General features: G+C 36.8%; 2 protein-coding genes across 4 annotated transcripts; one reads left to right on the top strand and one right to left on the bottom strand.

Annotated features, from left to right (window-relative positions):
- Positions 1 to 1,314: 1,314 nt before the first annotated feature.
- LOC125193384 (stress response protein NST1-like) lies at positions 1,315 to 5,852 on the top strand. 2 transcript variants are annotated; one of them, XM_048091162.1, is made up of 4 exons: positions 1,315 to 1,430; positions 1,573 to 3,264; positions 3,772 to 4,763; positions 5,520 to 5,852. In XM_048091162.1, exons 2-4 carry the CDS (start codon positions 1,774 to 1,776, stop codon positions 5,635 to 5,637), a joined length of 2,601 nt encoding a protein of 866 aa, XP_047947119.1. In that variant the 5' UTR covers positions 1,315 to 1,430; positions 1,573 to 1,773; the 3' UTR covers positions 5,638 to 5,852. The 2 variants fall into 2 exon arrangements, with proteins under 2 accessions (XP_047947119.1, XP_047947120.1); XM_048091163.1 differs by lacking the exon at positions 5,520 to 5,852 and adding an exon at positions 5,153 to 5,479.
- A 472-nt stretch (positions 5,853 to 6,324) lies between these two features.
- LOC125194235 (CBL-interacting protein kinase 2-like) lies at positions 6,325 to 8,737 on the bottom strand. 2 transcript variants are annotated; one of them, XM_048092346.1, is made up of 2 exons: positions 8,631 to 8,737; positions 6,325 to 8,113 (listed from the first exon to the last, which is right to left on the bottom strand). In XM_048092346.1, the coding sequence occupies exon 2, from the start codon at positions 7,797 to 7,799 to the stop codon at positions 6,468 to 6,470; it is 1,332 nt and encodes a 443-aa protein (XP_047948303.1). In that variant the 5' UTR covers positions 7,800 to 8,113; positions 8,631 to 8,737; the 3' UTR covers positions 6,325 to 6,467. The 2 variants fall into 2 exon arrangements, with proteins under 2 accessions (XP_047948303.1, XP_047948304.1); XM_048092347.1 differs by having other exon boundaries at positions 6,325 to 8,054; positions 8,631 to 8,722.
- Positions 8,738 to 12,555: the final 3,818 nt, after the last annotated feature.

Consider the following 12,555-nt stretch of genomic DNA (forward strand, 5'->3'; position numbering starts at 1 on the left):
ATCACGGAGCAGAATAAAATAATAAATCTCCCAATAATAGTGGAAAGTGGCGTGATTTTTGAATCCCTCCACAAGGAATCAAATTAAAATCCTAATTTAAATAGGATATGACAAGATCTTCTTAGATATGGTAAGATATGCTAGAATATTTATATTTATTGATGGAAGAGAATAAATAAGGGATCAAATAATATATTAAGATAATTCCTTCTCCCATATATAGGAGATTTTCGAAAATCTCCATGCAATAAGGTGGTTTCGAAAATTCCATAGAGGAATTAGAGAATAATTGGACTTTGGATTTAATTTGGATAATTATCCCAAGCAAATAATTAAATCCAAGAAAAATAGGATTCCTTCTCCAATAATAATAGGGGTCGAAAATTCCAATAGTATGTGTAGGATATTTATGAAAATCCTATTTAGTCTCACTCGTCCCTTGGGAAATAATTCGCCAATATATATATATTACCCCGCATTGAAAATTCACACAATCATTTCACAAATATCCGCCATTTTTACTTCCACCTCATATTCTCAACACATTGACCTTTCTACGGCCACGTTATATTTTTCACATCTTTGACTATTCAACAGCCACGTCACATTTTCCACATTTTTTACTATTCAAATAAATCTTAACTCCAAATCGCAATTAGGTCACAGAGAAATCATGCAATTAAAACACTCATCAATTAATCCACATGCTCCATAGCATTAAAAGCATTTAATGCAAAATTTTATAATCCGAAAAAATAGGGTTCAAAAAAGCGGGGCGTTACATTTAATATTGTTTGAAATGCCTACATTATATATATTTGAATTTTCTTAAATTATAAGTAATAAAGGATAAATTTGTAATGTATTAACTTAATTAATTACTATAAATTTGTTTTAAATATAAAATATCTAAAATGTCCAATATATGTATAAAAATTGTTAATTTAGTGCATTAAATCTTAAATAAATGTTATTACCGGTGAAATTAAGATGGACTGAATTCAGTATATTATTTATAGAGTCGAAGGTAATCTCATCCTATTCTATAAATTATATACCATATTTTGCATTTTACTCACCCAATCTGAATTTATATTTTGTGATAATTAATGATTGTAGATTTGGAGGTAATAATGAAGACTCATAAAAACCTAAGTTTGAAATATTTTACTCCTAATTAAGTAGGCAAGTGAGTCAATGTTTAATTTGTTAAGCAAAAACTCGGGCGCAGAGAATCACTCCTCTCATAACCCGGTTCAATATGTCCGGTCTGACTCATGCATATAAACGATGAGTATTTTCCCTTCCCTAAAATGTTTCTCTCTCTTATCTCTATGACAAATATTTTCTCTCTCATCCAAAATCATCAAATCATCGCCTGAGAAGTTCGCCGCCAACCTCTTTTTTTTTTGCTGATGGCCGGAACATTGGTACGCGCCGTAGTTCGTTTCTCGTGCTGTGTTGATTTTCTCTCGATTTTTTTAATTTTGATTGATTGTTATTCGTTTCGTGTCATTTAGGGTATAGAAATTCTGGAAAACATGATTGTTTATCTGCTAATTTTTTAATTAGGTGGTTACACGTAAATTGCGTCGCTAGCGTTTGGAGGAATTGCTGAAATCGGTTGCATTTGAAGCATTTCTGAGTTTCTAGGGTTTTGTGTTAGTGGTTGGGGAAGTTGGGGGATTATTTCAAGTTGCGATTGATTGATTGATATTCTTTAATTGCGTTGAAGACTGGGGAAAGGAAGAGAGGCGTGGGTTGAGGAGGATAATGTGTATACTTTGCGTGATTCAGAAGTGGTCGCGGAGGATTGCTACCATGTTGCCATGGCTAGTAATACCACTGATTGGGCTATGGGCTCTGTCGCAGCTCTTGCCCCCTGCGTTCCGATTTGAAATCACGTCGCCAAGGCTTGCTTGCTTGTTAGTGCTGTTGGTAACACTTTTCTGGTATGAGGTTCTCATGCCTCAGTTGTCAGCGTGGAGGGTCAGGAGGAATGATAGGCTTAGGGAAAGGAAAAGGTTTGAGGCTATTGAAAGGCAGAAGTTGAGGAAGACTGCCACCCGGAGGTGTAGGAATTGCTTGACAGCGTATCGGGATCAGAATCCTGGTGGGAGCAAGTTCATGTGCTCTTATTGTGGCCATATTTCTAAGAGGCCAGTTCTGGATTTGCCTGTCTCTCCAGGGATGGGTAATTCAGGGATATTGAAGGATCTCGTTGGCAAAGGTGGGAAGATATTGAATGGGAAGAATTGGTCAGACAATGGGTGGATATGTGGGCAGGATTGGCTGGAGAACGGTAATTGGGTTGTTGGGCCTTTTGCCGGAAAGTCCAATCGGAAGAGGAATGGCATTGGTGGTGGCTTATTTGGAGGGGATGATGATCATTGTCTTGCAGAAAAATCTTATTCTCGTGTTTTTCTTTTTGCTTGCAAAATATTAACTGCTTTTTTACTGAGCATCATGTGGATTTGGAGAAAGGTTTTTAGGATTAGTTCGTCCGGTGATGATACATCATCTGATTCAGAACGCAGAGGAATGCTGGACAATCAAAGCGAAAATGGGGGGAACGGTCAGGAGAGTAGAGGAGAGAAAGCTCGAAGAAAAGCTGAGGAGAAGAGGCAGGCTAGATTAGAGAGGGAACTACTGGAAGAGGAGGAAAGAAAGCAGCGCGAAGAGGTCGCAAGGCTAGTTGAAGAACAGAGGAGATTACGAGATGAGAAACTGGAAGCTGAAAAAGATCGCAGTAAGGGGTCTCCCCGAGCTAAGGAAAGAGATAGTAGAAAAGAATCTGAAAGAAAGCGCCAGGAAAGAAGGAAGGAGAAAGACAGAGGATCAAGTAAAAGCAACTCAGATGTTGAGGAGTTGGAAAAGCGAGTCGGCAAAGAAAGTGACAATAACAAGAGGAGTGACAGTGATAGACGGGACCAACAGAGAAGTACACCTGAAAGTATGAAAGCTCATGGTACAGAACTGGGGCATGGATTTAAGGGTGCTGCTGCAGGCAATCATAACCGAGGGAATGCTGGAACAAGATATTTTGATCGCATGAGGGGCACATTTTTATCTTCTTCTAGAGCATTTACTGGGGGTGGTTTTTTTGGAAAGAACACGAACATGCCAATTGTTTCAAGAGAACAGAAACCAAGCCCATTGCTAGAAAATGCTCAAACTGTTGCATATAGAAAAGAAGTGGCACAGCCTGACCAGGCTTCTGGTAGACCAACTGTAAATGTAGATGACAAGGGTTCTAACCGCCCGGTAAGTTGCTTCACGTGTTATGTTTTCTTTCTTTTGTTTGCTGTGTTTTTTTGGGGGGTGGGGGCTCAGTTGATGGGTGGGATCTGCTGTTGAACGCTAATTGCATTCTGTAAAGTATATATGATCTGTCAAAAGTTTTACTACTAATCAGTTATTTGATGTTCTGGGATATTTCATTTGCAGTTCCTAGTCTAATACTTATCCCTCATATAAAAATAGCACATCTTGAAATGACACGGGTTTTAATGCGAAACTGTTAAAGTAGGTGAGAGATAGTAAGAAAACGCGAGTGGAGAATGGGGTCCACCTCACTACAGAGAAAAAAGGTTACCAAAGATAGATATGTCTATTTTTATGGGACGGGGGGAGTAGTTTGAAATGCAACATGGGAAACTGAAATTGTGAGCTTGTAGAGAGATTGTTAGGCAGTCATTATCAGCGTCTAATCATTTAGTTGACATATTGTTTGAGATGAAATTCTCATTTATGCAATTGGTTCTTCTACAGGTGCTCATTGAACACCAACCAAGTACAGCCCCTAAAAAGTCGTGGCAGCAACTATTTGCACGTTCACCGCCTGTTAGTGCCCCCTCCAACACAAATGTTATAAGCAGACCAACTGGGAATCATAAAGCAGAAGTTCAGAACACCCCTTTTCCTGGTAACCCTTCCACAACACAATCAGTTGACAATCCTATCGATTTTGGGCTGCAGTCTCCATTTAGTCTACCATCATTTCCCTTTGAATCGAGTAGTAGCAGTACAGTTCTTCCGTTATCTTCCGAATCTATTCAACCTAAAAGGGCAGATAAACAACATCAATTTCTGCTAGAGGAGACAGAGGTTTTTGAAGACCCCTGTTATGTTCCAGATCCAATATCCTTGCTTGGACCAGTTTCTGAATCACTCGATAGCTTTCAGCTGGATCTGGGTTTTGTCGATACTGGAATGGAAAAACCATCTGCGGTGAAGACTAAATCTGCACCTTCCAAAGTTACCAAGCCATCGCCAATAGAGTCTCCATTATCGCGGTCACGTGTTTCAGAGGATAGCTCTAATGGCTTAAATGGCAATGGCACCTGGCAGATGTGGAATAGCTCTCCTCTTGTTCAGGATGGTCTTGGTTTGGTTGGTGGGCCTGTCAACTGGCTTTTGCATCCAGAGATGAACTTGTTGAACAAGGAAGATAATATGCGTCATGTACCACATAAAACAATGGCTTCACTGTTCAAGAAGGATGAACAAGCCTCTTCCGGACCTCATCCTCCCCAGCATGTTCTATTTGGGAATTCTCAAAATGGTGGAACAATTAATACATCTGGGCCTGGAATTTCTGATGGACCGTGGTTGCCAAGAACTTTATTTGGACAAACTTCTGATAATCAAGCGGCAATGAAGCCTATGGGGGAAATTGTTCAGAATGGCCTAATTTATGGAAATACTAGCGGACCTCCTGCTAACCATCAATTTGACATGTCTACTTCTAGTTGTTGGACTAGGTAAGCATAATATGCTGAATTATATTGCATACCTTTCTCTTGGTTTCAGTTTCCTGGTATGGCATAGTCAATTATAGAGAAATTTACTGGATGTGTGCCACACATTATCTGAATAGATATTGCTATGTGTCTCTTACTTCACATGTCTAATATTGGGAGTAATGTGTGTTTATTCGTATATTTGAATTGGATCATTAGCTTGGAATTGTTCTTTAGCCCACACTACGGCATCAGACACTCGTCGGAATGTTAATAGCTTATTCTAGGAATACTTTATACAGTGGGTACTTCTTTAGTGATCAAAAGTATATTTGGCCAAAGACTACATTCTTCTTTTGCCTGCTCATTTGGAGAATTTGGCCCTCCTAATTATACCTCTTTTCTTTTAGGGATGTCTTTCATAGGTCAGAGTCATGATGGAAGTTGGAGTAGGATTGGAATTGAGTTGATACTTCTCTACTGGTGCTCTCGATTGTAGTTGTCGAGTGCATGAGAACTCGACATGTCCATGATGTACTATGGGCTACAAAAAAATCCCCAGCTATGATTGGTCTTGTTAAGAATTCTCATTTTGAATATGATTTAAGATTGGATATTGCAGTCTCGTGTGCCATAGCCACCTATTCTAGTTCCTAACAGAAACTGATTAGGGCTGTAAAATGGTTCTTGTCAAATTCATTTGTATAAATTGGACGGTGTTTGTAAAATGGTTTGAATGAGCAATGTCTCATTTTGCTGTGGTGTTTGTGTTTGCAGAAAAGAATGGACAGTGGCGGGTTCACGAGAAAATGTTGGAAGCTCTCCTATGAATAGGCCTCACATCGGAGGCCTCTACTCACCACCGGATGTACAGTCTCTTTGGTCATATGAGTAGATAGGAAAGGAAAAAAAGAAAAAGAAGGAAACAATGAAAGACAAATAGCCTCTTGTGGACTCGATTTCCTCCTGTTGTGAAGAGGCAAATAGCCTCTTTTCTGGAGATCTATATAATACAGGATTCCAATTGTATCTTCCTTCTTTTCTATACAAGGGAGATTTTAATTTTAGAAAATTACTTGTGATCATATATGCATGCCGCGTTTCCAGGTATAATTAATTCCATTTATATGCTTTTGTTGTTACGCCTGTTATATGGAGTACTTTCTTCGTCCATAGAAATAGTTCATTTAGGGGTTGACACGAGTTTTAATGTGTAATTGATAAAGTATAAGAAGAAGAAAAAGTAGTTGTAATTGTGGAGTGCATTGTAGGGCCTATAAATGATGAAATAAAAATATGACCTATTTCTATGTAGGGACGGAGTAATCCTAATAAATCAGTGCATGTTCTGTTTTTTTTAAGAGAGGGGGATAAGCTTGATCACCTTGATTCAAATATAAGTGTTCGTGAGAAAATTTCAGAATATACTTAGTAATAGAATTTTGAAATATATTTGGATTGGGATCGTGTTATTGTTTGAATTTTGATTGTCTAGTTGTGAAATGTATCACCAAAGGTTATAATTGTACTTGAGCAGATCCTAATAATCAAGTGTTGCTCTTTTTTACATTGCCAAAATATCTAAAATAAAATAAGTGATCCATCTCAATTTAGATCAACTCCATAGGATATAACAATGTGAGATCCGAAAATTAGCATAAAGATAAAAATGCGTAACAAATAACAATCAGATGGAATTCAAATCACAATCATCAAAAACAAAACCTAGGCTTCTGAAACTTGACATGTCTGAAACTCCTCTGTTTCCCCAGTTTGGTGTGGTGGTGGAGGCTCCTCCCCTTGCCATGTCCAAACAATATCCTTCAGAGATGGCCTCATCTCTTTCTTCACCAGCTTCTCAAACTCCAATGTGTCTCCGTTCGCCTTCTTCATCTCGACTAAATGAAAGTTCGGGGCAACCTCAAAGATCTCTGCATCAATGGACAACACCCCTTTTCTCCCTTCCCTCGATCCATTGAATTTAATATGTCCTCCATCCTTCTTCATCATCTTCAGCTTCAGACGCGTGGCTACTTCCTCTAGCTTCGAGGTGATGATCTTGGCGGTCTTGTTGGACGTGAACTTGATCTCTTTCTTCAGCTCACCGCCCTCGAACAAGCCAGAGAGGTCGAAGCCAGCTGAGAGGGAGATTATTTCAAAGGCATTCAGATTCACAGGTTCAGACTTCTTCATGTCCATATCAAGAATTGCTTCTTTCGTGTTGGCGTTTTTCGAGGATCTTGATTTCAGACCTTTACGAAACCAAGAATTCTCCATGATCTTGGATGTGGAGATCCTTGTGTTCGGATTTGGACACAAAATCTTGGAAATCAGCCTACGCGCATCAGGTGGGATCCAGTTCGGATACTTGAACTCCGCCTTGCCAATTTTCCTGTACATCTCCATCAAGTTCGAATCCTGGAATGGAAGATGACCGGATAGCAACACAAACAAGATCACACCACAAGACCAGATGTCGGCCTTTGCACCATCATATCCTCGTCTGCTGATGACCTCAGGTGCAACATAGGCAGGTGTTCCGCACATTGTGTGAAGCAATCCATCTTGTTGCCTTGTTTCCACTAGAGCACTCAATCCAAAGTCAGAGATTTTCAAGTTCCCGTGTTCATCCAGCAGTAAGTTCTCAGGTTTCAGATCCCGGTGATAAACACCCCTACTATGGCAGAAATCAACAGCATTGATCAGCTGTTGAAAAAGTTTCCTCGCAGCGTCCTCTTTCATCATCCCCTTCGTCACCTTGTTGAAAAGCTCACCTCCTCTTACATACTCCATTACGAAATAGATCTTCCCTTTGGTGGCCATAACCTCGTAAAGCTGCACAACATTCGGATGCCTAACAAGTTTCATCACAGAAATCTCTCTCTTGATCTGTTCCACCATCCCAACCTTGACAATCTTCTCTTTGTCAATCACTTTAATGGCCACACTTTCACCGTTGTTCATATCCCTCGCGTGGTAGACCTTCGCAAAAGTACCTTGCCCGAGTAACTTCCCAAACTCATACCTTTGCATCAAGACACCTCCTTTACTATCCATTCTGACTCAAGACCTACTTTACAAACTAAACTTCAAGAAAGCATCAACTCAACCGTCTTCGTCTTCACAAACATCATCACAACAATGCCTAACTAGATTTGTCTTCTCACATAAGATATAGATGGAAAGAGGACTAAACTGGCCGATCTCATCGAAGACAAAGAAGGGCGGCTCGGATAGAGCTTCCACCTCATCAAAGCCGGAGAAAGACTGTCTCACCGGTAAACACATCTTTCAGCATTCCCCGGTATTTGTCTTCAACAAGAGAATACTGAGTGATCAAAATGTTTCAACTAGATAGGAACAGCTCTAAGCTGAAATAATCACAAAGTTTATGATCAGAATTCATCAAGAGCATGAAAACAATTTTGTACAACTATTTTTTTTCCTCAAGCTATTAGATTCAACAAGATCAAAGCTTAAAAATACAATCTTATGATCAGAATTCATATATGGCATCTTCATGAAAATTGAGAATTCTACAACATACTCTTCCTGATTAAGGTTTATGATTAGTGAAGAACATGAAAACAATTTTGTAGAATTATATAACTATTTTCCACCAAGCTATTAAAGATTCAACAAGATCAAAGCTTAAAAAATACAATCTTTGGTGTGCGTTTGTTCTACATATCAAAAACATACATACAATAATTCAAGAAGCCTAAATTCCCATACGTCGCACATATAAAAAGGGGAATCCCAGAATCATAAACCGTGAATGGATCTGATAAACAGTACCTAAAAAAAAAAAGAATCTTTCACACAACCCACCACAAATAGCAAGAAAATAGCAGAGAAAATGAATCAATCTGCAAATTCAGATAGTACCTTTTTCAATTGGAAACCCAGGGTGGAAAGAGACGTAGGGAAATTGAATCAAGAAAGAGGTGAGTGGTTTGGTTTTTGAGTGTGAGAAGAAATTAGGATGCGACAAGCTAGCTACTGTTAAATATACCAACTCCAGGTCTACAGCTAATCATTATTGGACTATTAACTAAATAAATTAGTACTCCATCCGTCTCTTATAATTTGTCTCTTATAATTTGTCACCATTTGATTTGACACAGATTTTAAGAAATATACTTCCTCTGTTCCATAGTAATGGAGACGTTTCTTTTCGCCACGAAGATTAAGAAAAATTGTGTTAGGTAAGTTAAGTAAAGGGAGAGAAAAGTAGAAAATGAAAAAGATAAAGAGATGAAGAGAAAATAAAGTAAGAGAGAGTAAAGTATGTGTGGAAAAATGTATTGACTTTTACTAAAAAGGGAAATGACTCTATTACTTATGGAACGTCCACCAAAATGACAAAATGACTCTATTACTATGGAACGGAGGGAGTAGTAGAAAGTGGGTTGAAAAAGTTAGTGGCTTGTGGATCCTACTTTTATATAGTATTAGTTTTATCTAATAAAATGTGAGTGAGAATGAGTTAGTGGAATGTATGGTCCACTACAAAAAATGGTAAAAGTGAAAGGTGGCAAATTTTTAGGGACGAACGAAAATGGAAATAAGTGACAAATTTTCAGGGACGGAGGGAGTAATAATTTGTCACTTATTTCCTATTTCATCCGTCCCTAAAAATTTGTCACATTTTACTTTTACCATTTTTGGTAATGGACCTCATATTCCACTAACTCTTTCTCACTCATATTTTATTTTAAAACTAATATATAAAAATAGGACCCACATGCCACTAACTTTTTCTAACACACTTTCTATTATATTTCTTAAAACCCGTGCCGAGTTAAATGGTGACGAATTTTGATAGACGGAGGGAGTATTATTATTTGAAAGTTGATACGAAATTAGAGAATAGTCATCGGTCTTCAGTTACCACTAAATTTTTTTAGTACTTCCACCCCCCTATGTAATAGGAATTCTATTTAATTATGATATGAATTTTAATAAATACTCCCTCTGTCCCATTAAAAATGCAACGTTTTCCTTTTTTGGTTGTCCCATTAAAAATGAAACGTTTCCTAAAATGGAAACAACTCTATCTCTACTTTTTCATCTCTCTTACTTTACTCTCTCATCATTAACTCACAAAACAACACTACATAAAATCCCGTGCCGATTTCCAAATGTTGCATTTTAAGTGGGACGGAGGGAGTATAAAGAAAAGTGATTGAATAAGATAGTGGAATATGAGTTCTATTTATATATATTAGTTTTATAATAAAATGTGAATAGAATAAATTGGTAGAATGTGGAATCAATTTACCAATTATGGTAAAAATGAAATATGACTCTTATTATGAGACGAACCTAAATGACATAACATAACTCTTATTATGAGACAAAGAGACCAATTAATTTTTTTAAACAGGAGTATATTCTTTATGCTCTGTTTTGTGGTGATGCCAGAGCAGTTTTAATAGTAACACCGAAGACCTTCTACCCTATTTTACAAATTGCCCTTTCGATCAACTATTTGCTCGTTATAGTGAGAGAAAAAATATTTATGTTATCTTTGTTTTACACCTTTTTTTTTTATTCAAATCAGATCCATATTTCCTCTAAATTGAGGATCTATTGATTAGAGATGAAACATTTTACAACTAATCTTTAGATATATTTTGAATTCATATGAATGTAATTTTTAATAAAAATAAATCACAAAATCTATAAAAACTGGTCATACTAGTATACAACTAAAAGAAAAAATTAACTTTGTATAAATATAAGCCTATAAGAATATTTGAATTTAAGTTGTTTTATTGGAAAAAAAAAATCTAAAAGTGACGTGAGTTAAGAATGAAGAGTTGGGAACTGGATTAATCAAAGTAAAATATTCATTGTGAAATTTGATGGGCATAATTACCATAAAAAGTTGCTTAATGGAAAAGCAGTGACAATTTTTCATTAATTAGCTCCACCAAATTATAATAATTGATAAGTCAGCATTTGAATTTTCGACTAAGGATGCCCTTCACCATATTAGTATGAATTTCAATTCAAATTCCAATCTTCGACCTCTAAAAATATCTATACATATTTATGTTTTATGTTTATGGAAAGTGAAATTTATGAGAGAGAAAAAAATATTCCACAAAAAATAGTCTCAGAAATGGATGACACGGGGTGAAATTGGTAAAGCAAAAGAGATATAGAAAAAAAGGGATAAAGTATAGGAGAGAGGAGAAAGAGTCTATTTTAAAAAATGAAACTACTCTCTCCGTCCCATTGAAGATGTCTCACTTTCCTTTTTGGTTTGTCTCATTTAAGATGACTCATTACTAAATATAGAAACATCTTTCTCTCTACTCTATTCCATCTCTCTTACTTTACTCTCTACATTTCACACTCAAAAAAAAAAATTGCATAAATTCTCGTGCCGCCTAAGGAAGGGATCATCTTCCCTGAAACAGAGGGAGTATTTTTTTTTGAACATTTAAAATAGCAAAATGAAACTATTTTTTCGGAGATAGAATACTATTATCTATTATGACATAATGAATTATGTGTCCAAATTCATGGATCATGAAGTGTGTGTTGTTGTTTTATCTGTCCAAAGTCATATATAGTGGGGGGCCGTGACTAACGCGTGTGAAACATGATTTTATACCAATTTAATTGTTAGAAGTATACAATTTGTAAATTTCGTTTCATATTAGTCAAGCTTGAGTTGAGTTATATTGCTTTCCGCAAGCCATGTCTTTTGTTGTACCCTAATTTTGTCATATCATCATTTTCCTTGTATCAGACCACAACTACTACAACCTCGTACTTCTACTTATACCACAACTTGTTATAAAAATGACAATAACAAGCTGCCACGCGGCAATCATAAAAAATGCTCAAGGGTAAATTTTCAAGACCTGCAATATCCAATACGCTAGACTGTAATTTTTCCCGTCTGCAATATCCTAGACTGCAATCTATAAATTGCAGTGTAGCGTTCATACTATTGCAGTCTAACGTTTATAATATTGCAGTCTAACGTTTATAATATTGCAGTCTAGCATGATGTCACAGTGTCACTTTAAGAGGTGTTGTCATTTTAACGCACCCCTATATATATATATATCATTTTTCATTATTACATAATTAAAATTAAAATAACTAATAAATGACATTAATTAAAATATGAAAATTACGTAAATTCAAATTTCTAAAAAGTTACGATGCAATATGAACTATAATGCTTAAATCTTTTGGAGCGTGACCAAATTTTTCAACGAAAATGGCTTGGAGGTGTACGTAGGTATGTTCTTCACGCATAAAAGCTCGTCGACTTGAAATTTCCTGAAATTCTGCAGGAGCATCTTAAGTTGTGGGTCGATTGTGAGCCCCAAGCTAGAACAACCTTGTTCATCACCATAACTATAATACATGCATATGTGACACTGAAGATGCATGATCGATATTCCAAACATGTCAGACCTTTGACTATCACCTAACATGCTTGTAGTACACCGAAAAAGTGCCTTAATCTCAGAGTCATGCAAATTAAAAACATGTAGAGTTTGCGCAACTTGATCAAGATGAATGATCAATGGATTAAGCAAGCTACTATCTACTGGTCGTTGGATATGCAAACGGAGAGACTTAGGACTTTCAAGACCTTAACCCACAATACTATGATTTAGTAAAGGGAAGTAAGGGTCGAAGCTTGTAGAATTGTGTTTGAGACATTGGGAGGTTTTTGGCTGCGGCCACATTTTCCAGGGGGTTAAGTTTGGACTAAGTGACTGAACTGAATTACTTACTATGCTAAATGGATCAACTAACCTAGACAAACTCAAAACTG

Source organism: Salvia hispanica, chromosome 6, assembly GCF_023119035.1.
Source record: "Salvia hispanica cultivar TCC Black 2014 chromosome 6, UniMelb_Shisp_WGS_1.0, whole genome shotgun sequence".
Lineage (NCBI taxonomy): Eukaryota > Viridiplantae > Streptophyta > Magnoliopsida > Lamiales > Lamiaceae > Salvia > Salvia hispanica.